We start from the raw sequence: 27,979 nt of genomic DNA on the forward strand, positions 1-27,979 counted from the left end.
ATGGCTCTCTCCAGGAATGGTCGATTGTCTCTGCTGGCGATTTTACTGCAAATCGTGCTGATTTGCTCGGCTCAGGTGAGATATAAGTGCTCTTTCTTTCACTAGTATATTCCATTAAACATTCCTATAGATGCAAGGTCCTATAGGCATTTATAGAGAAGTTAATGTACACTTAACAGTTATGTATTTTCTACGTATCCTTATAATATAATAAATACAGAATTAGAGGTGTCTGTGTGGTCCTTAAAAGTAAGTTTATATGTAAACTTTATGTGATATTAATTTTAATCTCTTAGGGTATCATATTGTATATTCTTATTGGCACTTTAAGTTTATTTGTGTCGCTCAGTAATGAGTAGACTTCACTATACTTTTAGCACTGTTTTTTTTTTTATCTCTATGAGAACTCAGTGTGTGTTGTTGTATTAGTACTTTTTCTAGGGACTCAAATATTCTTAACTATATACTAAACAATTTATAGTTTTAGTATTTCATTTTCTTAGTATCTGACTACACATTGTTATAGTTAGAGCTATTTATAAAGTCAGTATGGGGCAGGTGAATGTTGAAATTGGGTAAATTAAGGGTGCTGTTTTCAGCAAAATGTTTAAATATATGCATTGAAAAACAACATCATTTACAAACGACTTCAATTCTTTTATGAAGTTGATCTAAAACTGATCCAAACTGGGTTCCCGTGCACACACCTGGCACCAATAAGGTCCAGTCAGCAGCAGTCACCCGAACACATGCGGTTACTTAGGCGGTATAATGGGACGATAATAAGAAACCAGGTTTCATTACATGACCTTTCCCCTCACATCATCCTAACAATGAGACTCTGTGTGAGCTGCCCTTCACACCACCACCACCTCCAGCAGCCGCAGCACGGGATGATATGTAAAGATGAATTTCAGTGAGAAAAAAAAAATGATTTTTTTGTGTGTGTGTTTGTTTTACAGAGGGGCCCGGTCGGTCCCAGAGGGCCCCCGGGGCCGCCCGGACCAGCAGGCGTGCCCGGAGTGGACGGCATTGATGTGAGTTGCCGTTTCAGTTGTAAAATTCCGTTTTCAGATGGCGTTCGAAGCTGCTACGTCCGGGTTAATCAGCTCAGTAAAGCAGGTTTTTCATTGTTTGGCACGAGGAGTTTAACAATGAAGTCCTTTGGAAATAAAAAGGTTGTTACATGACTTCACCCTGGCAACGTACAGGGGTGTTACACTCCCAAAAAGTGTTAATGAGTGAGCAAAAAGCTGTAACAGAGCAGCTGTTATTTAAACTACAGTAAGGTCATTTTCATATTATAATAAAATTGGTTTCCTGCAGCACTGTGGGGATTAAAAACATTCTACAACTCCTTCAAGTTTACAAAATTCTTCCAAAACCCCACCCAACAAACTCAAATAAGTATCAAGATCACACAGAAAACAAGGGCTGTTTTTCTTGGTCCCTGACTATGTAACAGCCAGGATTACTGGTCAGATCACGAGTTCAAGTCCCCCCTCCCCCAATGAAGCAAAAACAAAAAATTAGTTGTTCAATTCTGTTTTCTGCATTTAATCTAGGGATACAATTTCAGTGGGGAATATCCTGAAACATTTGAAAAAATCGAAAAATGTTGAGTCTAAAAATATTGGAATCAGGTTATTTAAATTGTAGAATTTGTAGAACCCCCCCCAAATTTCCATAAAAATATACAAAGGGACTTGACCCAAGTGTCCTCAACGCCCTGTGCAACAACTAAATAATCATATGAAAATAAATAGATTTTCCGTTAATGGATTAAGAAAAATTCCACTTTCTAAACTGTCTAAATTGGAAATGAATATCCTCATCTGAACATGTTCTTCATGTATCTTCAGGGCGACAGAGGAGAAGACTCCACAGTGACCGGCGAACCAGTGAGTGGGCTTTTAATTTCACCTTTCACATGCAGAAATGTGTAATGGATGCTGACTTTGTACCCGAATCAACAGCGTTAAGTGAAGTGAACTTTTGTCTTCCAGGGTGCTGATGGTGATAACGGCAAAGACGGAGTTCCTGGGGCTGCAGGCCTTCCAGGCGCGGATGTAAGTGAAACAACATGTTAGGCACAGACTGGTAGGTTTCGGCATGTGGCTGGTCGAGTGTTCATCCACCAGACACATTTTAGAGGCTCGTCTCCTCTCAAGAAAGTGCTGAACAAAAGGTTCTGTTGAATTTTGAATCCACCAGCTGCTTCAATCCAATGGATGAGAGTCTTTTTCTTCCCTGCAGGTTAAACTCTCCAACAAGAGGATGTATTGAATCTCTGTAAGATCTGAGCTATTCAGATCCGCTGCTGTGTGAGCAAGTTTGTCTTAGCTTCCACTGAGTGAAAAAACAACAACATGTTCCTTGGTTAAATCAATCTGGCTCTTTAGGGGAGAGTCTCGAGTGGCTTCCTGACAGAAACAGGGGTCTTTTTGTGTGAGGTGGAGGGGTGTGCAAAGGGGGGATCGGCTGCCCAGGGACGGCTGACAGGAGAGAACCGTATGCAGGGAAAGGTGGTGCAGAATGGACTCAGTGTGTTTGCTGTCTGGCTGTGGTGACGGTGCTGAGAACAGACGGGCAGATTCAGAGCTTCATGTGGATTGAAACTGAGAATAAGCACCAGAATTCGTACCCAGCTTGCACAAGCACGCTTTGAGGGAAGAGATGGAGAGAGTTTGTACACTATACAGTAACATAACACAGACCAGAATGCAAAGCAGTGAGAAGATTGTTGTGTTTTGGGTGTGAAAGGAGAACTCCACATGGCATCTACCATACTATCTGAGGGGTATTCTTTTTTTAGGGTTTCCACTTTTTGTTATCATTGGCTGATTGTTTAGTTTTAGGTATGTTTGATTCCCTTTGCTTGCTGATTTCTTTGACCACGTGGTGCGTTTTTTGAGGGATATTTATGGAAGAGGCAGATGAGGGGAGGAGCTAATGAAATCTAGGTCACGCCTCCTACTGATATCACATTTTTTGTGATTAAATCTTTTCATCGAGGAAGCAGTCAGAAAACATACAGTGTTTAGAGTTTTTTTCATCCTGGGCCCCATCTCCCCATACATTTGTGTCTGATAGACTGATGTGACTAAAAAATCTTTGAGATTGGTCCAGTATTGAGCGAGAACGCAGTGACCCGGCCAGCGCGAACCAAGCTGCAATCCAACTTCATAGGGCCATTGTGCACCCTCGATTTTTGTCCATTAAAAGTGATTGTTTTTGCCACTGACAGGCTCAGATTGTTATTAAAAGTGTCTGACAGCATTATCGATCTCAGGAGGTGACTTCTTGAGAGGTGACAAACGACTTATGAGGGCGTTTTTTGGGGGAAGACAGTCATTTAAAGACATGTACACAACTATGGCCTTATCCCACCCTTCCTCCCCAGACTTCACATCATGGCGCTCCAAAGTTATCAATGTATTGGAGAAAGGGATGCCAAATCCTGTTAAACTGTTGCAGTTTGTTTATTTGCGAGAACTGTAGTCTCTCTAAGTGAGAAAGTTTTACGATGAGTGCAGTTGTTGTTGAGCAGCGAAAACTAATCAGAGACTCAAAGCACCACCAGAAATGGGTCAGGTTCCATTACTGTATGCAACATATTTGATAAAATTTGGAATACAATAGTCCAACATTGAGTTAATTTAGAACATAACTGTGGAGAAGAGAACAGTGGCTTCTTCAGTTTGGCATTTGCCACAGTAGGGATACATCTGGACAGATTTGATGTAACTTTGTTTTGGCGTAATGAAGTCTGTAAATGATCTTAAATTGAGACAGTGCCTAGAGTTGGTGGAGCATTTGTAAATTATGGGTTATCCCAAAGATAACGATCTATCTCCCTATCCAGCTTGTGTACCCAGATTTCACAATTGTCCCATAGACAACGCAGGCAAAGGAAAGTTTCATAAGTTTATTAGAAGCATCATTCCAATCGTTCATGTCTTGGTTTAAGAGGATTATTCTGTTTTCTTGTTTATGACTTATTTTCATAGTTTTTGGTCATCATTTAAATCAGTAATTATGACAATCTCACCGTTGTGACGAAAAGAGAGCTGAGCCAGAAGGCAAAGCTCTCGATCTACCGGTCAGTTTTCGTTCCTACCCTCACCTATGGTCATGAAGGCTGGGTCATGACCGAAAGAACGAGATCCAGGGTACAAGCGGCCGAAATGGGTTTCCTCAGGAGGGTGGCTGGCGTCTCCCTTAGAGATAGGGTGAGAAGTTCAGTCATCCGTGAGGAGCTCGGAGTAGAGCCGCTGCTCCTTTGCGTCGAAAGGAGCCAGTTGAGGTGGTTCGGGCATCTGGTAAGGATGCCCCCTGGGCGCCTCCCTAGGGAGGTGTTCCAGGCACGTCCAGCTGGGAGGAGGCCTCGGGGAAGACCCAGGACTAGGTGGAGGGATTATATCTCCAACCTGGCCTGGGAACGCCTCGGGATCCCCCAGTCGGAGCTGGTTAATGTTGCTCGGGAAAGGGAAGTTTGGGGTCCCCTGCTGGAGCTGCTCCCCCCGCGACCCGACACCGGATAAGCGGACGAAGATGGATGGATGGATGGATGGAATTATGACAATCTTCTTACCAAATTAAATACAGAGATCTGGAAATATGAGCAGTCAGACATGTTGTAATGAAACCTCCAGGTTAACCAAACATATTTGTAAGAGAAAACCAAGTCTGTGGTAAACATCCATCCCAGTTTACAGACTGACTGGTTTCCATTGTACACACTCCGTTTTGGCATAACTTGGAATTATTAATAATGTTCTTTGTGCATGACATTTTTAGGTTTATTAGCAAGCAGTACAGTACAAACTGAGACCCGAACCAGGCCCATAACCAGGTCTTTAAGACCGGACCCAACTAAATCTTACTGCTGTTGCTAAACCCAAAGCCAACCTGAGACAAGAGCTATATATTTCCTTTAATTACTTTCATTATTGATTGGTAGTTTCCTATTACAGTTACACTCACGCTCTTCGTACTTCACATTCTATAATTGCGACACATGGACACAGAGGATTGCCTCAGTGAGAGAGAGAAAGAGAGACATTTTCTCATAAAATTACATTTGAACATAAAAAAACAGAACCTGACCAAAGTCTGAAGCTTTACCGGAACACGACCCAAAACCCAATACTTTGTCAGGATCTGTCAGCTTCAAGTCGGGTAGAAGAACCCTAAAATAAGCGGTTTAGATAATCTGGCTAAACTGTTGGCTTGTTTACAACCTGTGTGATTGTTTGTGTTTCATGCCCCATGGCTTTGTTGTAGCCTGTTTATTGCAGTGTCCCCAGAAATGAATTTGATGAGTACAATAATCAAAACGACAAAAAGGCCGAAACTACGAACATAGCACCCAAGTTGTGATAAACAGAAGTTGTCCTATAATTCGCTGATGACATGCTAGTTCAGTTTAATGGTGACCTCATCATTCCCACTTGGTCCCTGATGTTTGGTTGGTTGGTTTTAACCCTTGTGATGACAAGCTATATCCCGAGGGAAATTGCTGTGCAGCAGTTGCGATACAAAGTGGGAAGAGTGTAAACAGTCCAATGTATTGTAGTGGGTATACGTTATATATATATATATATGACCCCCCGCGACCCAACACCGAATAAGCGGACGAAGATGGATGGATGGATGGATAATGTAAAGTATGTTGTTGCATGTCATTGGGCCTTTATAAGAGTGTATACCTGCGTATCACATAGACTACACCACTGAGTGCAAATATATAGAGTGACAATAACAATAATGTGCAATGAGTTATGTAATTTAACTGAAGTGATGCTCTGAAGGCAACGATCCTTCCAATATGCTATTAATTATTCTTTAATACAGTAGAAATTAGCATATGTTTTGTAAGACACATAACTTAATGTTATTAGTTAGTTAGTTATTGAATTTGTTTACCTCATAATGTGTTGGATGTTTTGTAAATGATGATGTGTCATCTTTGTAGGGACCTGTTGGACCTCCTGGAGATACAGGTCCAGTGGGCCCAAAAGGACCAAAAGTAAGTTTATTATCGCAACATTTTATTATATTAATCTTTCTGTTGAAATGTGAGTGCTAATTCTGACACTCTGTTGGCTGAGCTGCTGACTAAATCTTTTGACCAACCTATAAGCACATATATTGTTCTTTCCTGTTGTACTCCAATATTCTTTATGTCAGATTGAACATTTCTGCTCGTTTGTTTTCAGGGAGATCCTGGGCCACGTGGGCTTGCTGGAGAGCCCGTAAGTTATATATTAGCTTTATATGTATGTTTTAACAATACCCAGATTAAATTGATCAGTAGCGCAGATTCTGTACTGAACTTCATCCACAGAGTTGTGTTAACATTAGCTATATAGGATACATTGTTAAGGATCAAATGCACAATAATATAATTTATATTGATAATAAACTGCTCAGTAAAGAACTGATATGATCTGTAAAAAGCAGTCTTTGTTACATAAATCTGTATATAATGTTGTAATACTGCTGACTATATAAGTCTATTCTGTTCATCTTATGCAACCACTTACACTACTTATACACTTTGTTATTACAGCTGCAGTTTAAATAATAATAAATGTATATCTAGGTTTGATCAGTCTCAGTCCGACGCTGTCAATGAATGATTTCTCTCTAACAGGGTGAAGGACCTGATGGGCTGGATGTGAGTATGGACACAATATCACACGTTATACACTATGCTGGTAACTACATGCAAACATTAATCCTATAAAAATAAATCATTATTTATTTGTTGATTATACTTTGAGCGTAAATTTCTGTAATTTCAAATCCACGACTAAAGTTAAAGTCCCTGTGTGTAACGTGTTTAGTTGTTCATCATCAAAATCTGTGTTGCCCGTTCACCAACTTCTCCTTTTTCATGAATATTTACCTCCACCATCAATTCCAAGTATTCCTTTTGGCTTGAAATTTTACATTTGCATTTACATGAACTGGGGTAGACGCTCCATATTCATGCGCCATCTTGAAATACGTTAGCCTGTAAGGGACATTCAGGACGTACTGCTCCGCCTTTTGCGTTTTCGTTGTCAGATGATAAACTCACCTGTGCTGCTAATGCTGCTAATGGGTATCGTAGCTTCCCAGCCCTTTTTGAAGCGTGAAGGCTACCGTAGCTGTAATACATACTTTGAACTGCGTGGCTAGAGAGAGTTTATTGCGATATATGATCTCAACGCTAGATGGGAGAAATTCCCACACATTGGACCTTTAAATAGACATAACAATAGTAATACGTTTCCTCAGGGTTGTGTTTGTACGGAAGAGGATTAGGGCCACTGTTGAAAAATGTATTTGAGTTCTGACTTAATTCTGAACTCAAATACATTTTTCACCAGTGGCCCTAATCCTCTTTCGTATGTTTGGGCTGTGACATTAATAGTAAATATTTTGAATGCAGGACTTTTACTTGATTTCTATCATGCAGTATTGCACTTTTACTTAAGTAAAAGATCAAAGTACTTCTTCCACAATTGAATATGGCTGTATTTATTACAAATGTCACAGCACACAGCACCTGGACGAGTAGTACGTGCTTAATAAAATCCTGGTTACATCTCTGGCTATGAAGATTTTTTAAAAAAGGTCACAAAAGATATAGTGGTCTTCCTTATAGATGACAAACTGGACCTCTTACAACATGTTTCCTTCCTCTTTAACGTTTAAAAAAACAACATTTTTAACTATTGTTTGGTGAGTGTTTGTTGGATCTGACTGTATGGACTTGGAAACTACAAATGAATGGCCCATTGAGATTAAAAAGTGTCTGAATCTGAAAAAAAAAAAATTATAGGAACAAAGGATACATTTGCTACAGCGTCAGAGGCTTTATTGCAACAGATTTTTGTTGCAATTTTTGTCTGTTTGTTAACAGGGTCTTCCCGGTACAGACGGGCTACCAGGTGAACTGGGCAAAGTTGGAGCAACAGTGAGTACACTTATCATTTTAATTATGTGAAGTTTGTCATCTTTATTTATATATATCTTCAAGTAAACAAAAATAAGCAATAACTCTGTTTCTAGATGTCCTCAAAACTTTAGCAAAATAACAAAGATACAGAATTTTTTTCTGCTTAGGGTCGAGTTTTATTTACATTTTTTAAATTTGTTTAAAATCTGCAGAAAATTGGCTGAAAATCTGCAGAAAATTCTGCATAATTCTGTCCACAGATTCCTTGTGGCCTTGTTGATAATGGTAGCTGTTGATGCTGCATTACGATTTAAGATTATTGCCCATATTAATAAAGACTCTTTAATCTCTCACAGGGAGCGAGAGGAAAGCGAGGTCAAGTGGGTCTTCCTGGTGTTGCTGGGCCGCGGGTAAATATCACAGCTTCTGTAACATAAGTATTATTTTACTTTCTTGGTGGCAGGGGCAGCTCTCGAGGAGAACCATTAGATGCATTAATGTTAAGGTCGGAATGGAGAAGAAAAGTTTATTTAGGCTCAACACACATTGTGTTTTTTTCTCCTAGGGTCCTCCAGGCGTGTATCAAGGCGAGGACCTGGTAAGTTTGATCCGAAAGTAGATTCATTTACAGTGTTTCCACTAGGTTGACTGCTTTAGTCTGGCGGATGGGTCTGCGAGGGGGACTCTATCACCGCCACACCAAATTCCATTCTCAATTTAACACTTTCAAGTTTCAAATCCACATGAACCACTCTTTATGCACATCGTCATGAATTGGACTGACCGCACAGCACTTATTTAAAAAGGAAAGATGTCATTTTTAAAGCTGGTTTGCCTGTTACACCAGTTATTTCCTTATACAAGCAATGTAGCATTTAAAATGCTATCGTACTCACTCCACATAAAACGCTACAGTACATAACTTCCAGCAAACTTCACGGAGAACATTGAAGGCAAAACAGCATCACTGATCTAGCCTGGAAATCCAGACCCAAATCCGAAAGATTAGGGTATGGCACTGACTAATGAAAATGGCCCAACTCAAGGGGCGGCACCAAGCATGCATTTGAAAATAATAATAAATGCAATTGGATAATACTATGACCAATCACAACAATACACCAGGTGACGTATCCAGAGCCCCATACACTTAGCTACCATCGGAGCTAACTGGTAGATTAAACTGTTAGCTACCAGCGGAGCTAACTGGTAGATTAAACTCTTAGCTACCAGCGGAGCTAACTGGTAGATTAAACTGTTGTCATCTGTTTAGCTCGCCTCTGACCCGCCTATATCAGATACCCCGATGTGATTGGTGCAGCTCGGCTACCAGGGCATAATTAATGAGCATCATTACTGAATGCCAGAGTGACTTGCATAATTATCAGTGATCAATTTGTTGTAAAGAGGCAAAACAAATACATTTGCTCTAACTGCTAGCTCAGGGGTCACTGGACAGTGGAGCCCCCTGGTGGCAGGGCTCTTCCATGACCTCAAATAGGCTGTTGTGTTTTTCAGTGTCCCAACGCCTGCCCTGCTGGTCTCAATGGACATCCCGGTCTCCCCGGCATGAAAGTGAGTAAAATGTCACTGATGCTGCTATTGTTTTCTCTCGCTTCAGCTGCTCTGTGACACTTTTTGAATGGTCTGTTTTGCTAATTGCATTTTTATAGATAAATGTAAGTCTACATGTTCCTACCTGTCTGTCTGTAGGGCCACAAAGGAGTTAAAGGTGAATCTGGTGAGCCCGGAAGACAAGGACACAAGGTAACATCCTTTCCTCTCACACTGTGCAGCTGCTATATAAGCCTGTGTTTTCTCTGCAGCTTTTGAATAATATAATATAATAATATAACAGGATGACAAAACTTATGGTTTTCTTTCAGGGAGAGGAGGGCGAACAAGGGCCCTTGGGTGAAGTTGGATCTCAAGGACTACCAGTAAACTATTTCTCCATTCTCTCTCAACTCGCTGTCACAATAAAAGTTCTCTCGATATCCTTCAAGCGAGTCAAACATATTAACATGGGACATTTCTGTCTCTTCTCCTCTGTCCGCTGAGTAATTTTAGGGCCCAGGTGGACCAAGAGGCCTCCAAGGAATAATTGGCTCCAAAGGCGACAGGGTAAGAGGTCACATAGTCAAACACACTGCAGACAAGTCTCATCGAGTCGTAAAACAAAAATTAAAGAAATGTCCATTATGTTTAAATCCACAAGAGATTTTTACCGAGTAAATAAAAACACAGCTATATACATATATACAGATGCCACAAAAGGGCTGACTATCAATTATCCAATCAGGACAAGACACTTGATGGCCGACCTACCAAACTTCCAACAAAGACATTTCAAAATAAAAGCTCATTAAAAGAATGCAACCATGCAGTCACAAAATATAGTCAGAGTGCATTAAAACCTACGGAAATGCGAAAGAACTCATGAAACAGATACAAAACTCTGTATTAACAGGTTACTGTAAAACTAATGCTCAACACTTATGCATTCTCTTCTGATGCAGTCATCAACTGTCTAATCTAATGACTGCATCTGCACTGAAATAAAAAAAAAACAAGTACACATAATCTTTTGGATTGAGGTTGAATATGTGTCTTGATGTACATTGACTACATTTTTATATAATTTAATTTAAATATGTTCTTCACTCGCTCAACTCACATAGAAAGTTAGAAAACTTTGAAGACTGGGCGCTGGATCCTTAATGTGGATGATAATATATAAAAGGTACTTAGGACAGCAGTCCAATTGATACTTTTTTATTGCCAGACGGACGTTTCGGGCACTTCATCAGCGTGTAAAATTGAAAAAGTGTCAATACACACTCAAAAATGGAGGTACGAGACAAGAACATTTCTGTACTTACAGGTACACTTTTTTTTAGTAATGTACCTTTTGACTAATCTGAGGGTACAAAATAAAAGCATTTGTACCCTTTTAGATACACAAGGGTACTTCTATTTTTGAGTGTGTAGGAGTGCTGTCCTAAGTACCTTTTATAATTTAAATATGTAAAAAATTCTTGAATTGATTCAACTTTTACTGACTACAACGATTTCCTGTCTCCACAAACAGGGACCTCGTGGGAAACCTGGTGATGGAGGTCCTCAGGGAATCCAGGGACATCCAGTAAGTCTGCATCTTGTCTCACCTCTGTTGACCCCTTCTTGTTATTTAGACATAAATACTGATAATACAATTTTTTTTAGGGTGATATGGGTCAAAGAGGAGCCATAGGTGAGCCCGGGCCAGTGGGAGTGCAGGTAAGATCTTTCAGATACACAAACCAGACCAAAAATAACAACAGTGACACAATTTAGCAGCTGTAAACTTATGATTTGTGTACCAGTTTTTTCTGTCTTAAAATCCTGGAAATAAATCAACAGACTTAATGAAAATACTCGTTTTTAATATCACTGGTCCTTTTGTTTCTCCGTCCAGTGTTTTCTTTAGTATGTGTTATAAATTTAACTTGTTTCTGTTTTCTTCTTTGTTTTATTTAAAGGGCGATCGGGGTCCATCTGGAATCCGAGGAGTGCCAGGGCCAAAAGGAGAGCCTGTGAGCACCTCTTCATCTTATCAATCAATAAATAAATCCCTCTTCCAACCTAACTACTGTCCTGCTGCATAATATCTACAGTATCTATCTTTCATAATGCAACCATATGAATGTGGTGATCCAGCCAACACATCTTATTTTTGTTTGAAAGTCATATACTTTTCTACCTTTTACTTTGTTCGAAGTGGTTCCTTCTTTTAAAGAGAGACATATTTGTGTAATTATCTACGATAACCCTTTCATGTATCTGGTCAACAGGGCCTCCCTGGTCCAGATGGCCGTGAGGGAATACCCGGGCTGCCAGGATCAACGGTAACTATACTATCTACTTTTATTTTACATTTTTACAGAAGTGTGTGAAAGTGATTTTTAGCTGCCAAACAAGTTTTGATTGTGAAGTCTACTTTTAGATAGAAAGTCCTCAGTCTAAATCTAAAGACAAGTCCTTAAAAAGAACTTGCGCCCCCCCTGACAGTTTGTTTCTGTGTTTTTTTTAGGGTCTTTCAGGGAAAAATGGGGCTCCAGGTGATGCTGGCCTACAAGGCCTTCCTGTAAGTGTGACCTCTGACCCCAAAGCTTCTCTGATTCATCATTAACAGCGTGAGATTTCTTGATGTTTGATATAATTTTCTTCATGTAGGGTTTGCCAGGCGCTTATGGCCATAAAGGAGTCAGTGGTCCAGTGGTATGATTACAATTACTTAATTTTATTCAGTAACACTATAAATAACGGATATTTCTACTACTACTACTATTACTGATGGCCAGATTGTAAATTTCAAAATAAAATACATGGCACTGTTTTTCTCTTTTTGTCACCAGGGTAACCCAGGTGATCCAGGTGTTGTAGGAGTGATGGGGTCTCCAGGGAAACAAGTAAGTTTGAAGCAAGTTCAAACACATCTTTTGTGTTACAATGAAGTTCATTTAATTGTAAAACAAGAGCCTTGGAGTTAGTATGTAAAAGCACATTAAACTACCTGAGAAACACCAACCAGTTAACTGGTTTGAGGTATTTTAAGAACTGACTCTGAGAAATGTCCTCAACTCATAATAAAATCAAGCTTTTCTTGAAGTACAAGACAAAAGCTGATGCCACTGACTGAAATTATTTGATGTCTTATTTGTTTCCAGGGCGAGCGTGGCGAGCAGGGAGAGGTGGGACCGGTTGGACCCAGAGGAGGACCAGTGAGTCAGCTGCAGCTACATTTCACTTATAGCTGAGAGAGACAGTTTTTCTCCCTGAGACAGGAACAATTTTATGAATCCCACCCTTTTCTTTCACTTCCTGCCCCAGCACTTGTCACCCATCCCAAAAGCCTCCAAGGCAGATCTCTGTGTGTCCAGTAGCCCAAACATGGCACACTCACAGGACATGGCACAAGCCTCCCAAAAAAAATTAAATCACAGGCAGATTGTTAAAAAAAATGCACAGACAGACTGATACTCGTTGCAGTTAGTTGTCATTATTGAATGTCAAAAGGTTGCATATTGTAGCCTGTGTAAACCTGGTCAAAGTCTGATTGAAGGAGGTTTCTAAGACCATGCACGACATGTTTCTGAAGGGCCAAAGTGAAGGCTGAGTCAGATTCAATCACATCATTTATCTTTCATTTCTAAGATTGAATGTAAAACCGACTTAAGCAGGAGGATCAACCAGATCAGTGAAAGAAGTACTGCACCTTCGTCTTATCAATGTTTACCCCTCCTGAACATCAACCAGAACACGTACAGTCTGCTGCAGAGTTCAGTGTTTTACATGCATATTGCAGTTTTTTACATTTCTGCATCATCTAATACATAAAAATTTTACATTACTGATTTCTATTTAATATGGAATAAAACAATGTTTTACTTGTATGAAAATGAATAGTCAAACTGCATTAGCAGCTCAAAATCGCAAAATACTTCTTACATACATTTTGCGGCATTTTACATTGATGACACACAACAAAAGAAACATTCTCCTGTCCTTCATCCCTTTATCCCGTCATGCCGTAATCCCTCACCCTTTGTGCCTCAAACCTCATCCTTTCATCCAGACCCTTAATCCAATTCTCTTACATCATCTTTTGTCTATTGTTATTGCTGTGGTCTTTGTTAGTGAAAAGAGCATTAAACATTCATAACTTCACAAAATTCATCAACCATTTGTCTGGGCAGCATAGTAAAGCTAAACAAAATATTTCTTTCCATTGTGCTATTATGCATTTAGGCCTCTATTTGTGCTTTCTATCCAGATTTTACCTTTTCTTTTCTCTCTTTTTTAGGGTGCAAGAGGAGAGAGAGGGCCTGATGGGCCTCCAGGATCACCAGGACCCAGGGTAAGACCTCAGAGAGAGGCTGTGTAATATCAGGGATAATATGTCATCCAATACCTTAACGATACATCTCACCAAGTTTCTTCAGACTACATTTGTTTTTGCTGCATTAAAAGCGGGAGAAAGACGAACCTTCAACATCAGCTGGAAACACAGATAATAAAGTGTGGTTCCCAGGAGAACAAAGTGAGAAAGAGTCAAACAGTGTACAGTGTGATTATCCCAACAGTTTGTTGTGATGTGTACAGAATTAGGGAGAGGTCAGACCAGAATAGGAAGTTTGGGGTGTGTTTGTATGTCACAGGTCAAAGTTTAGTTTGAGCGAGGCAAGATCGATTCCCGACTACCTGTATGTCTTCAGTCCACATGTGGCAGTAACACATTATAATACACACAATAATTATGGTGGATGGTGAGCAAGACAAAGAAAGAGAGGCAACTTAAAGGAGAAGATAATTAGAAGAGGAGGTGCTCTGCATGAAAAGAAGCTTTCATTTCAGATGCATTTTAAAACCAAGTGTGAATATATAAAGCTGCTTCTATTTTTATCAAGTCGGAGTCGAGATAAAAACACTAACTATATTTAAAAACTGTTAGTTAGCCTTTTGTTCATTTTGAATAAACAGAACACTTCTGACTCAAAATAACATTCAAAAAAATGTTTTAAAAGCAATTACATTTATGGCTTTTAACAGAGAAATTAATTAGGGTTGCGTTTCCTTACATTTACTAGAAAATCTTCAGATAATATGCTGTATGTAATAGATAAAACCAAATGTTAATGCTCGGTATTAAATGAATAGTGCCATATATAGCCTATTAAATCATCAGTCACAGGTGCATACTGTTTGCTACATATCAGCATTTTAAGTACATCCTTCAATGTCTAGAACAAATAAAGAACAATTGGTTTAACTCTAATTTGGTGCAAAGAAAAATCTCAAAAACCTCTCAGAGCGTGGCCCCAGTAACCCTGTGGTACTCCAAAAATTAATTACATTACATGTCATTTAGCTGACACTTTTATCCAAAGCGACTTACAATTGATCTATATATGTCAGAGGTAACACGCCTCTGGAGCTACTAGGGGTTAAGTGCCTTGCTCAGGGACACATTGGTTGATGTATCGCAGTGGGAATTGAACCCAGATCTCCCACACCAAAGGTATGTGTCATATCCACTGGGCCATCACCACCCCAAACATTAAGTCAAACATCTCTGTTAAATTATGGTTTATGTTATGTTGAAAGAAAAAAGTAAGAAAAATCAACCAGTATGTAAGTATGTTCCTTTGCTAGATATAAAGATTTCTCAAACTTTCAGTTACACCTGCAGACATCAATCACAAACACACACAAACACCAGCTTTCTTTCCCTGTTGGTTTCACAAACATGAATGTAGTAAATGATAATTGTCACGTGGCAAAAAAAACTAGATCATGACTGTGAAGAAGTTATGATTGTTACTTAACGGATAACATGGAACAGTTTTGCGAGAAAAGGCAACATTAAGGTCAGTTAAAGTTATAAAGAACTATATACTACCATGCACATGTACACACATTACAACACACACACTTGAGTAGGGTTGGGTACCGAAACTCGGTGCCAATAGGGAACCGGTGCCGACGTAAACGGTAGTAACGAGACCGAATCAGAACGAAAGTTTCGGTGCCTAATTTCGGTGCTCGACTTTACACTACACCTGACAGCATGTAACGTTAGCCTACCTTTAGCTAGCAGCTGGATTAATCACGGTTAAAATGCTGACAGCTAACGTTAAACAGTGTAAAGTGTGACTGTATTTCACTGTGGAGGACTTCTACAGCGGGATGTAACAGTCTGCTCTGCAGCGAAGCAGCTGCCGTTGTCGCAATTCATAGATATACAGTATGTTAATGTGGTCGGAATTAAACAACACAGACGGTGCGTTCACTTGCAGCTGCCGTTGTCGGAATTAAACAACACAGACGGTGCGTTCACTTGCAGCTGCCATTGTCGGAATTAAACAACACAGATTCACTTAAAACAGGTAGCCTTGTGGTGCATTCACAGTAATTGTAAAATACCCTTTTCCCATCTGGGGTTCAACAGCAATTTACTGGTGAAATAAGTTATTGTTATTGTTATAGTTATTACATTATTATTAAATCTTTAATTTTGACCATGGCCTTAGCAATAAACAAGTCACTGACTGTTGTTTACTACACTTCTTTTTTTTCTTCTTCTTTTTTTTTAACTTTATTGAAAAGTACCGGTTCAGGCATCGTTTAGGCACCGGCAAGTATCGATTTAGCACCGGAATCGAAAAAAAACCAAACGATACTCAACCCTAGTCTTGAGTGAAACCATAGCTAACAATTCATTATTATGACCTCAACGTTGGGTGAAAATTTCACCGTTATTTTGTATTTAAAGCAGAAAAGGGGAATAACATCAGACAGCCCGTATTTGGTTTTGAGGTAATCCAAAAGTAACTGTAATCAAGTAATGCTACTTTAATATTGTGATACTTGGATTAGGTTACTGATTACATTTTTTAACAGGTAATTAGTAATTTTATCGGAATACATTTTTTAAAGTAATCCTCCCAACCCTTGTCAAATCTGTCCATAATGGTTTTTGAGTTTCTACTATCAAAGTTAAAAACCTTCCCTCTTGTTTGTGCTAATTACCTGAGAAGAAAACAACAGGATTATAGTAATATCTTATGGGAAAAAAAGAGAGCATGGATGGATCGAGAAACACTGAAACATACATTTTGATGATGCTAATTTCAAAAGATAGTGCCAAAGAAGTGCCAGCAGAACCTTTCTGCTTAGCTCTGTGCTACTGCATAACTCGTTTCTATCAAACTAAGAGATCAGGGCTCTGAAATACAACGCGAGCTATCAGTGTTCATAAATACTATCTCCTATCCTGAACGTATTATTCAACACGAGGATCATTCACCAACATAAACCATGTATCTGGGAACTGAAGCCTCGTGCTAGGCTTTTATTAAAGAGTGGCAGATCTTTATGAACTTCTGTCCCTGCAGTTAAGTCTCTAATTCGCCGGTGAGCGGGTATGAATGGCCTCTTGTTACAGAAATCCGAAGGCCCAATGGGTTTTTCTGCAGCCCAGGGGGGGATTCAGGGCAGGAAAAGAAGCTGAGAAGCCTTGAAAGAGCTCTCTGTTCCCCAGGAATGCCTGAAACCCATCGCCCACTGTACACTACAATCAGTACCACCACACACACCCAGAAACATGTGAGGGAGGGTGGATGGTTGGATGATTTGGGGGGTCCTTCCAGCCTCACCGCTCAGATGAAGTGAAGCTTGAACTGTTTTCATTTCTTCTGTGGATATGGTCAGGTTAAGGTGGGGGAGTGGAGTTTTTAAGCCTTGCATAGTCGGTCTTGTGTTATGATTCTGAGTGTACATTCTGTTCATTTAACTGTTTATGTGTTTTAACAGGGAGTCAAAGGAGACCCGGGATTTCCTGGACTTCCTGGCCCTGCTGGTTATCGTGGGGAGAAGGGCGACAGGGTGAGAGACACAAAATGACAGAAATACACAGATTAACTTTAACAGTGAAGCCAAAAAATCTGGAGTGAATAAGTGCTTAGTCTCGCATTGTGCCAGACCTATCTCTACAGCGCTGTGGAGTAAAGTCTGGCCACACCACACATATTTTGGGGTAGGAGAAAAAAGTGCTCTGGGTTGTTTGCCTTTCTTTAAACCAATCTTGGGTGGTGTTAAGCTTCGGATGGAGCGACGGTGGCTCTGCAAAATAGTCTCGGGAAGGAACTTTGGACCCCGCAAAAGAAAATGCCACATAAAATATTAAATGAAGTTAACTGTTCACACAATACAGTACCGTGAGCTATTTAAATTAGGTGGATACATGGTTAAACCTCATTTGCTCTTACCAGTGTATCACTGTGTGTACATCGTCCACAGCAATCCCACCAATCTGTCCCAGTTAGAGAGGAAATGCTGTAAACATATCCTTTGTAAATCTTTACAATCCTTCACCGAAAGAACCAAGCAGGCCTGCCTTGTTGCACGATCCAAATTTTCTTCAAAACTTTCCATTTTCAGTGTATAGCAAGCTATTGGTTGTTGCATTTTGTCAGTTCAAATGTCAAATGTACCTAGGCTCAGATCACAGAAATACAGTTGACCACAAGAGGGTGTCGGGGAGGGTTGGGTGAAGATCACTTTTGTTGTGTACTTGTTATTTATTAAATAGCAATAAAAAAGGTAGTTTTAGTCGTATGTAAAAGCAACTAACATGTTCAACATATCAACTCAAAAGGTGATGACATGTCAATGTTGTGTTCACTACTTGTTTCTGCTGCCCCCAAGTAGCCAAAAAAACAACAGTCATTGCAGGTTTAAATGATTAATTTTTCATTCCAAATATTGACACAAAACATCAGCTGTTTTCAAGTGTGAGGAGCCCAAAATGATCAAATCCAAGTCAGCAGTCTCATTTCTGAATGTATTAAATAAAACTTGAATCAGTGGGAACATGGCCAGATCAAATCTACACTAAAGTTATCACAATTTTCTTTGACTTAACTGAATATTTAGAACATGTGAAAATGCAGTAAAAGTTTTACTGTAAGAAACTACAGATTTATTTAATTGAAAAATATTAAGTAGTTTCAGATAATCATTATAATTATCAACTTTTTTCTCAGGGTGCAGTCGGTCTCAATGGTCCAAAGGGAGACCAGGTATGTTACATGAATTGTAATATTACATCTAGCTATTAAAACTCAGATTACAGTGTGTTGAACATTAAGTGCCAAAAATCTGTCATGCATTTTTATTTCAGGGAGGTGCAGGTGCCGAAGGAACACCAGGAGATGCCGGAGACCTGGTGAGTGATTGACAACTGAAACACCTGCTTTCGACTGAAAGAAATCAGCCTATTAGTGTGAAACCTAGATATGGAAAGTCTGAAAAAGTCTGGAGAAGTGAAGAAATGTGTTGTTGAGAGCAATCATGTTTTTTGTAACAACAACAATATCAATACAATATCAAATTATTAAGATATGAAAAAGAGGCTGGTACTAAGATAAGAAAGGATACAATATGATACGATAAGATACGATACAATATGATACGATAAGTTAAGATACAATACGATACAATACAATAAGATAAAATACGAAAAGATATGATAAAATATGAAACGATACGATTCAATACGATAAGATACGATATAATACAATCAGATACAAAAAGATAAGATACGATACGATACGATACAATACAATAGGATACAATAGGATACAATACGATACAATACGATAAGATATGATACGATCAGATACGATACGATACGATACAATACGATACAATAAGATAAGATACGATAAGATAAGATAAGATATGAAACGATACGATATGATACGATCAGATAAGATAAGATAAGATACGATACGATATGATACAATACAATAAGATATGATACAATACGATAAGATAAGATACGATAAGATATGAAACGATACGATCAGAGAAGATAAGATATACAATAAGATAAAATACGATAAGATACGATCAAATATGATACGATAAGATATGATACAATAAAATACAATACGATACAATACAATACAATACGATAAGATACAATATGATACAATACAATACGATACGATAAGATACGATAAGATAAGATAAGATAAAATACGATAAGATACGATACGATAACATAAACTTCATTGCTCCACAGAGTGGAGAATTCTGTTTGGGCTAACACCCATTTTACAGCCATTACCAGTTAAAACATCCATACAAACATCCATACAGAGATGTTTTTGAACATACAACACATTCCTAAAAACGCCACTAGGCAAAGACATGGAAAACATACACACTTAAAAAAACACTAATCCTTCAGTAAATAAAATAAGTAAATACATTTATAGTACTAAAACCAAAGAGATCCTCACAATTCCATCCTGACTGTGAGATGGAAAAAAAGGTGTAGGAACATATCAATTTCCATGTTCATGTACAATTATTGACCTATCTTTTCCCTCACAGGGTGAACAAGGAGAGCCAGGAGAGAAAGGATCGGTATGTTCACCTACACAAAGCATCATATGTCTCAGAAGGTCCTTATTGTTTTACTGATATAATTCCCATTATTGCAGCTGTTTATTAAGGAGCATAATCAGTTTCTTTTCTGCAGTTTGTACGTGAGCTTTAACTGTGAAGCGGCTGCAGGACATTTTGAGTCTGCCATAAAAAAGTATTGTCTGGATTTGGTCATTTTTTGGCAGCAAAACAAAACGGCAGTAACTCTTTGCTGAACTTTGTTGCTTTCTTACTGTCTCAGATCTCACGAATAAATTAGGTGTTTAGATTTGTTTCCCCACCTTTAACAGGTGTTCTTGAGTTACCAGTGTGTACCCTACGTGTTGTAATAATTCTAAATAGAGGAATGCCAACTACTTCATGTCCTATGGTCCTGCGATAAGGTCCAGGAATTTTGGACCGGGATGCATGATAACCTATGTCGGATTGCAGGGACCCAGGTTCCATTTAGCCCAAGATTATTTGTTCTGGAAGACAGATCAATCCTAAACGGAATAGATAAGCACATTAGAAGTTGGGCCCAAAATGGGGCGACGCCTGCGAGCTAGTTCAGGCAGCCAACTCGAGCTGCACTGCGTACACACACGTGACATGCCTCACTCCCTGTATCATTTACCTCAATTTGGCTGTCTATTTAAGCTGCACAAATTCTCCATCTCTGCCTTGTCAATGCTGCTGCTGCCCTGCACCTGTATCGATCGCCCGCTGTTAGCCCCCCCACCACCCCAGCATCCACCTGCAGGCTCCGGCCCAGGGGAAGCTACTTTATTATCACTCCCCAATATCTCATGTAAACCCATACTGCGGGGAGTGATGAGGTCGGAGTCTGGCCGCCAAACACAATGTTCTGCTGTTATAATAAACATTTTAAACGTGAGGTGTCTGACTGAACTAGTTTAATGATAGCCAGACAGATTTTTTTTTTTAAGAGGATAGAAGAATGAAGGGCTGCCGTCAATCCAGGAGTGAGCTTGTGAGATGGCTAGGGTGGTGGCGTTTGAAAATATGTCATATAAACGGTTTGCCAGATTGGATGTCTATATTACAAAATGGGGAAAGTACCGGAGCTTTTCTGGAGGGCTCCTAAGAAGCTTTGTGCTGGGGAGAGACATGTATGATGGGTGCATGGTGTTGTCATCTATACATATGTTTATTTGGTTTATGGTTTATTGTCTATTGTGTTACTATTTTGAATCTTGTAGTTACTGTGTCATCTTTTCTTAATATTTGTCTGGGTGGGTGGTGATGACGAGGGGGGGAGGGTTGTGCATGTTGCGAGTTGTATGTTATATATATATTATAGTTAATCATAAAAAAAAACAATCATCATAAATATTAGTATCTACCTGCTGCTGCTGATTACAGACAGGCCCACCAGGAGAGACAGGAAATAAAGGACCAGAGGGCAGCCGAGGACAGCAGGGGAAAGAGGGCAAGGCTGGCCAACCGGGACCACGCGGCATGCAGGGTGACATGGGCGTACCAGGCCTGCCAGGGACGCAGGGACCAGCGGTAAGATGGTTCAGCTACAAACTATTGGGCGACCGTTTTTTTTTGCTGCTTATTGTCCAGTATGTTCCCTCGACTGAAGGACACTTGTGGTTATTTTTGTACCATCAAGTTATGGTAAAAGTAAGAAAATAAAGTGTTCAAAATGATCCTTCCTGCTGTTATTCAACGAAATTAGAGTGTTTTAGGGGTGGTTTTCCATAAGCATTAGTTTTATGGAATTACATATATTTGGTGTGCTGAGGCAACACCTCAGGGACACGTTTCAATTCAACTCAAGAGTTATCTCAAGACACTTTACAGATAGAGTAGGTCTAGACCACACTCTATAAGGCTCTTGGTAGGCGGTGTCTGACAGTGCCGGTTGGGGGTGTGATAAACAGTGGCAATAATAGTCACAATAAAGATAATGGATCAGTGACTAGAAATAGTAGTTGTAGTAGTTCATGGCATAGCAGGGCATCACAGGACGTAGCAGGACGTCCTGTGACTTTTGCATGTGATGTTTGCTCATAAAATTGCTGCATGGACAAATGGCTCATCGCTATCAACATTCTTTGTTTTTTCAGGGGAAATCACCAACAGATACACACATTAAACAAGTCTGCATGAGGGTAATGCAAGGTAAGTGTTTGTCACCTTCTTACCAAACTCATTCTGTTTGTGTTCAATCCTTTATACATGTTTTAAATCTTTTGACTAATGCTCACCTACTTTATCACTTAATATAAGTAGTAAGCTAAGTAAAGCAGTAGCTCCTTTAAAAGGTGTGAACAGCAAGGACTGAATCTTTAAAGTTGCTCTGGACTGGAGTGTCAGCTTCTAAATATAAATGTCAAACATCTCCTCCTGTGTCTGTCACAGAGCAGCTGGCCCAGCTAGCAGCTAGCCTGAGCAGGCCTGACTCAGGCATCTCTGGGCTACAGGGTCCCCCCGGCCCACCTGGACCTCCAGGCCCCTCCGGAGAGAACGGTTTCCCCGGACACACTGGATCACGAGGCCTTCCCGGTCTGAAGGGTCCAGCTGGGCTTATGGGTCGCAAAGGACCCAAAGGTGAGACTCAGATCAGCAGATCTACGACCGTATGGTTATGTGACTATAAGTTTATTGGACTGAATCCCCCCCGCTGTCTGGGAACACCAAGAATAAATCAATCAACCAACCAACAAGAATGTACTGTTAAGGAGCAATATTTCTTTTCTTTTCTCCACCAAATCACACACACAGAACAAATTAAACGTATTACTGATTTCTTTGTTACTTTATAGTCTATATTGACGACGTTTAATTTCCGGCATTGCTCTGGGGCCTCTGGAAATTCCACCGGATGTCCCTCATTTTGGCCGGAGTCCGTTACCTTCTGCTTTCTTTGTGTTGGCATTCTAAACCCCTTTAAAATTTCTTTATTTGATCTGGGACAATGCACAAAAAACATTAGTCTATAAAAGAAGAGATGTCATGTGCCAGGTTATAGCAGAAAATGCTAATTTCCACCCGCAGTCCCTGGACAGGTTGATGTTATACTTACAAAAATTCATAAAATATATATACAATAATACGTGAAAGCATTACTTCACTCACATCATAGAAACACTCTCCACTTCAGGAATCTATCACTCACTCACTCACTCACAGTTTACATCATTCATATCACAGTCATTCAGTGCGTACAAATTTGCTTTGATAATAACCACTTTTTGGTCAGGCGTGTAAAAGTACTATAATTTGTGCATGAAATAATTTCGTTTGGAAGAGTGTTCCAAAGGCTCGTTGCTTTATAAGAAAACGATTGTTGACCATATGTGGTTCTACGTCTCGGAATGCTGCACTCTCCTCTGACTGTCGACCGTGTGGCTCTAGAGATTCTCTCCGAATTCAATGTGACACATTTTCTCAAAGGGGGAGCAGCGTTGTTATGAATAATTTTAAATAGAGCAGAAATGTGATTATATTTAATTAGGTTTTCAAAACTCAAAATGTTACATTTATTTTGAACTTTACAGTGATGATACTGTCGAGACTTTTTATCATGAATTTTTATGGCCCTTTTATATAATGATTCAAGTAATTTTAATGATGTTTTACACGCCTGAGACCAACTAGACATGCAATACAGAAGATGTGGAACAATCATAGTATTGAGGTATATATGTGAGGCTTCAGTAGTTAATGAATTTCTAATATGTTTATAATTCATCAAATTAAATTTCAATTTATTACCAATTTGTTTTATGTGACTTTTAAAACCAAGGTTCGAATCAAGTACTAGACCTAAATATTTTGTTTCATTTACATTTTTAATTTTTTGTCCATTTACTTGAATTTCTTGAGTTAGTTGTAATTTACGTTTATTTGAAAAAAACATTGAAACCGTTTTCTCAACGTTTAAGGTCAGACAGGACGTCTGCAACCATACTGCAACTTTTTGCATCTCTTTTGATAATTTGTCAGCAACCTCCAGCTCGTTATCCCCAAAAGTGAAGATCACCGTATCATCAGCGTACATGATTACATCAACGTCCGAACACACTCTAGGGAGGTCATTTATATAGATGCTAAAAAGCAAGGGTCCCAAAATAGACCCTTGCGGCACTCCCGTCGAGGTGGCTCTAAACGCAGATTGGATGTTATTCACTTGTACACACTGATGTCGGTCGCTCAAATAAGATCTTATCCAGTTTTGAGTGTGCTCAGAGAGACTATATTGATTTAATTTTCTGTAAAGTATCTGGTGATTGACAGTATCAAAAGCTTTACGCAGATCAAGGAATACTGCTCCCACCACCCTTCCCTGATCCACATATGCCCTGACAGTTTCCAGGAAGTAACAACAGGCAAAGTCTGTTGAGTATTTACGTCTAAAACCAAATTGCATTGGATTTAAGAGAGATTGTGAGTCAAAGTGGGCAGTAAGTTGCTCCGCCACAGTCTTCTCGAGCACTTTTGACACAGCTGGAAGGATGCTTATTGGACGATAATTATTCATGTCTTGTTTGTTTCCAGACTTAAATATAGGGGTGACAATCGCAGGTTTTAGGGCTGCTGGAAAAATACCCTCACTAATCGATTGATTGATCATTGTTGTCAACGGATCAGAGAAGATGTCCTTATGTTGTTCCAAAAAAGAAGTATCAAATCCATAAATATCTTTTGCTTTGCTGCGGTTTAACACAGTAATAATTTTTTCAACCTGAGGACGTTAATCTCTGCAGGGTAAATCCAGACTAGCTAGACCAATCTGAGTTTTCTGTTGCACGACTAAAACAACTTTTGAACGTACACGTGTTCCACCAAAACAAGTTCCTTCCCGAGGCTATTTTGCAGAGGCATCGGTTGTGATTGGTTTAAAGAAATGGCAATAAACCAGAGCACCTTTTTTTCCCATCACAGAATTCTGTGTGGACTAGCCAGACCCTACTCCGCACGGCTTTGGAGGAAGGTCTGGCAATGCGAGTTTGTGCCGTGTTTGAGAGTTTTATTAGTTACATTCATTCAGTCACGGTGGGCTGTAGACTTTTTATTAGTCTATATTCTTGACGTTCCACTTCCGGGATTGCTCCCTTGCTGCCGGAAAATCCACCGGATTTCACTCATTGAGGCCGCATATCCGTTGCCTTGGGCTTCCTTTGTGTTTGCATTTTAAACTCTGAGTTTTCTGTTGCATGACTAAAACAACTTTTAAATGACACGTTCCACCAAAACAAGTTCCTTCCGAGCCTATTTTGTAGCGGCACCACAGCTTTTCTCCGGTGCTTAGCACTACCCAAGACGATTGTGATTGGTTTAATGAAATGCCAATAAACCAGTTTTCCTCCCATCCCCGAATGCTATGTGGACTAGCCAGACCCTCCTCCAGCATGCTTTGAAGGAGGGTCTGGCAAAACGAGACAAACTTTTTATTTCCACAACAATCCCTGGACAAACCACAAATTTCTTTTGGCTCAAGGGGTTTTACAATCCATACAGCATACAACACCTATGTCCTTAGACCCAACTTCAACTTCAACTTTATTTATTTATAACAGAATTCAAGTTTGACTCCTCTCCAGACCCATATTCAAGAGCGAAACAGGAGGCTGTTGGTATGAAGGAGTACTTCTGTCTGTATCTAAATGCTTGCTCTATGGGGAATTGTTGGGTCTTAGTAAATTATAGAGTGTGGTCTATACCTACTCCATCTGTAAAGTGTCCTGAGAGAACTCTTGTTATGATTTGATACTATAAATAATATTGAATTGAATTGAAATTGAATTGTTACTCCTGACACGTGGACATCTGAGACGAGAGCCTGAGGGCAAGAACTGAAAATCAACCCTGATGTAAACGACATAAATCATCGCAACATGAGATATACAGATTTTAAAATTGGGGAAAGAAAGCACTCTGGTTAGATCTGTACTCAGATAATGTGATGTGAGATATTGGTCTGGGAGGGAAAAACCAGATATAATGTGCAGATCTGATTCTGTGAAAGTCAAAACTGTACATCTGTTAGGATTGCTTGATTATGGAAAATAATCATAATCACCATTATTAATGGTGACCATTATTTTGGTCAATATTGAAATCACGATTATTCAACACGATGACTCATTAACTTTTGGAAACATGTTGCATGTACTGAACTTAAAAAAAAACAACAGTGAAAAAGTTACCTTTCCTCATAAATTGTGATGATCTCTTCTGGCCAGGAGCTAAAGATGTCATGTTTTTTATTTTATGTGTTCTTATTTATATCCTCTTCTGACCCACTTCCCCCTCAGGGACCAGTCGGGTTCCTCTTAATGTTAATGAAGGAACAGATGAGGTGTGAAGTCTGAGCTTGAACTCCAGCTAAATATGGCAACTTCAATTATGTGTATCCTCTTGGTGATGATTATGTTTCCTCTCTGCAGGGGACCAGGGCGACAAAGGGGACAGAGGACCCACAGCGAGAGGACCCAAAGGAGCACCAGGTGCCCCCGGTCTACCAGGTGAATGACTCACTATGACTAAGAAATCTGGGTAACACTTTACAATAAGGGTACATTAATTAGCAGTACTTAATGCATTAATAAGCATTAATTAACCGTTAATTACAGTTAAATAAGGGGGGGGTTAGTGCGCGATCACGGAAGGCTTGTATCATGTGAACGCACCAACAGTCTTGTTGTCGTTACTTAGAATTCCTCATGGAGGCGACAGAAACTACGCACCATAGCTTTAGCATGAATCCAACATATTATTAGCAAATATAAATCAGCCTATTTGTGAAAAAAAAAAAGTCACTAAGGTAGCCATTCACAGATACAGTTCATAAGGATTCACTCTGCTAGATTTAAGTCTAACATTAAAACTTTTTTAGATTTATAAGATTTATAAGAACATGCAAACAACTATTTAATAGCTTAGTATTCTGTACACTAAAAAGGTATGTATAAAGGCCGCCAACACGTTAATGTAGGCCCAGTTTAATATGCAACTACATTTTATACAATATATGTAGTAAGGGGTCCCTGCTCCATCTTCAGACCCCTTAACTGAAAGCAGTTAAGGGGTCTGAACTGACCCCTGCACTAATGTGAAAGAAGACATTTTATGGAAGCAAAATAGCCCTAAATGTCCCCAAAAATGTTTTTTTTTTTCTTCCTGCAGTGTCTCGCATTAATTTCTATTCTTTTCCTTTGACTCTTCTCTCAGGTGAACCCGGTCGACCGGCTTACGGCCAAAACGGTCGTGATGGAGAAAGGGGACCCCGTGGTGTTCCCGGTCTAGTCGGCGTTCCCGGACCCCCCGGTCCCGCCGGCATGACTGGTTACTGTGAGTCGTCACAGTGCGTCCTGCCCATGGTGGCGTCGCCGCTTTCTGAAAAGGACTCCAGCATGAAGGGCCCCAGTGACATGTGAAGAGGGCCCGAGCAGAAAACTGAGAGACTGGAAGAGAAACCATCACTCCATGGAAGATCTGTCCATGTTTGTTTTTTTGTTTGTTTTTAATTTGGAAAGTAATTTTGGTCTCTTGAAGGCATCTTTGTGGTTATAAATTGACATGAAGGTGGACACTGAGCAGCAAACATCAGCTTTTGAAACTCCTTTACATAAAAAGTTTCATTTTACCTCACTTTTTGCCATCTCTGTACTATCAAATTAGAGGAATTAAGAACTCACTGTGTTTGTGCAAACCTACAGTACCAGCCACGTTTCTATCCAAGCAACAACAAGACGACTCTGAAAGTTATTCTGTATGTTTATGTAAATGTGTCAATATGCAAATTATACAGCTGGATGACGTACATTTTGTTTGTGAGTATCTTTGTTGTGTACCCACTTTAATCCACCCCACCATGCCTTTTCCTCCAAATGTAGGATATGTTTGATAATTTCATGTCATGACGACTGTTGTTTTTGTGATTGGAGGGTGGCGATGTGTGAAAACCTCTATGGCAGTTTTATATGACTTCTTATTTATTATATCAAGGTTCAAGGTGACATCTTCGAGTTGTACAAAGGAGGAAATAAACACATTTTGATAACCTCTTGCATG

At 39.6% G+C, this 27,979-nt stretch overlaps 1 protein-coding gene across 1 annotated transcript; it reads left to right on the forward strand.

Moving 5' to 3' along the window:
• On the forward strand, positions 1-27,914 carry col9a1a (collagen, type IX, alpha 1a). Its single transcript, XM_028564089.1, has 32 exons — positions 1-75; positions 963-1,037; positions 1,863-1,901; positions 2,007-2,069; positions 5,978-6,031; positions 6,222-6,257; positions 6,659-6,682; positions 7,916-7,969; positions 8,308-8,361; positions 8,517-8,549; positions 9,470-9,526; positions 9,665-9,718; positions 9,838-9,891; positions 10,022-10,075; positions 11,043-11,096; positions 11,177-11,230; positions 11,473-11,526; positions 11,785-11,838; positions 12,024-12,077; positions 12,167-12,211; positions 12,349-12,402; positions 12,661-12,714; positions 13,797-13,850; positions 17,306-17,377; positions 18,538-18,573; positions 18,675-18,719; positions 19,895-19,927; positions 21,314-21,460; positions 22,027-22,081; positions 22,322-22,510; positions 26,353-26,430; positions 27,137-27,914. The coding sequence occupies exons 1-32, from the start codon at positions 1-3 to the stop codon at positions 27,340-27,342; spliced, it is 2,064 nt and encodes a 687-aa protein (XP_028419890.1). The 3' UTR covers positions 27,343-27,914.
• The last annotated feature ends 65 nt before the right edge of the window (positions 27,915-27,979 follow it).

The sequence above is a fragment of the Perca flavescens genome, chromosome 2 (assembly GCF_004354835.1).
Source record: "Perca flavescens isolate YP-PL-M2 chromosome 2, PFLA_1.0, whole genome shotgun sequence".
NCBI classification, from domain to species: Eukaryota; Metazoa; Chordata; class Actinopteri; order Perciformes; family Percidae; genus Perca; species Perca flavescens.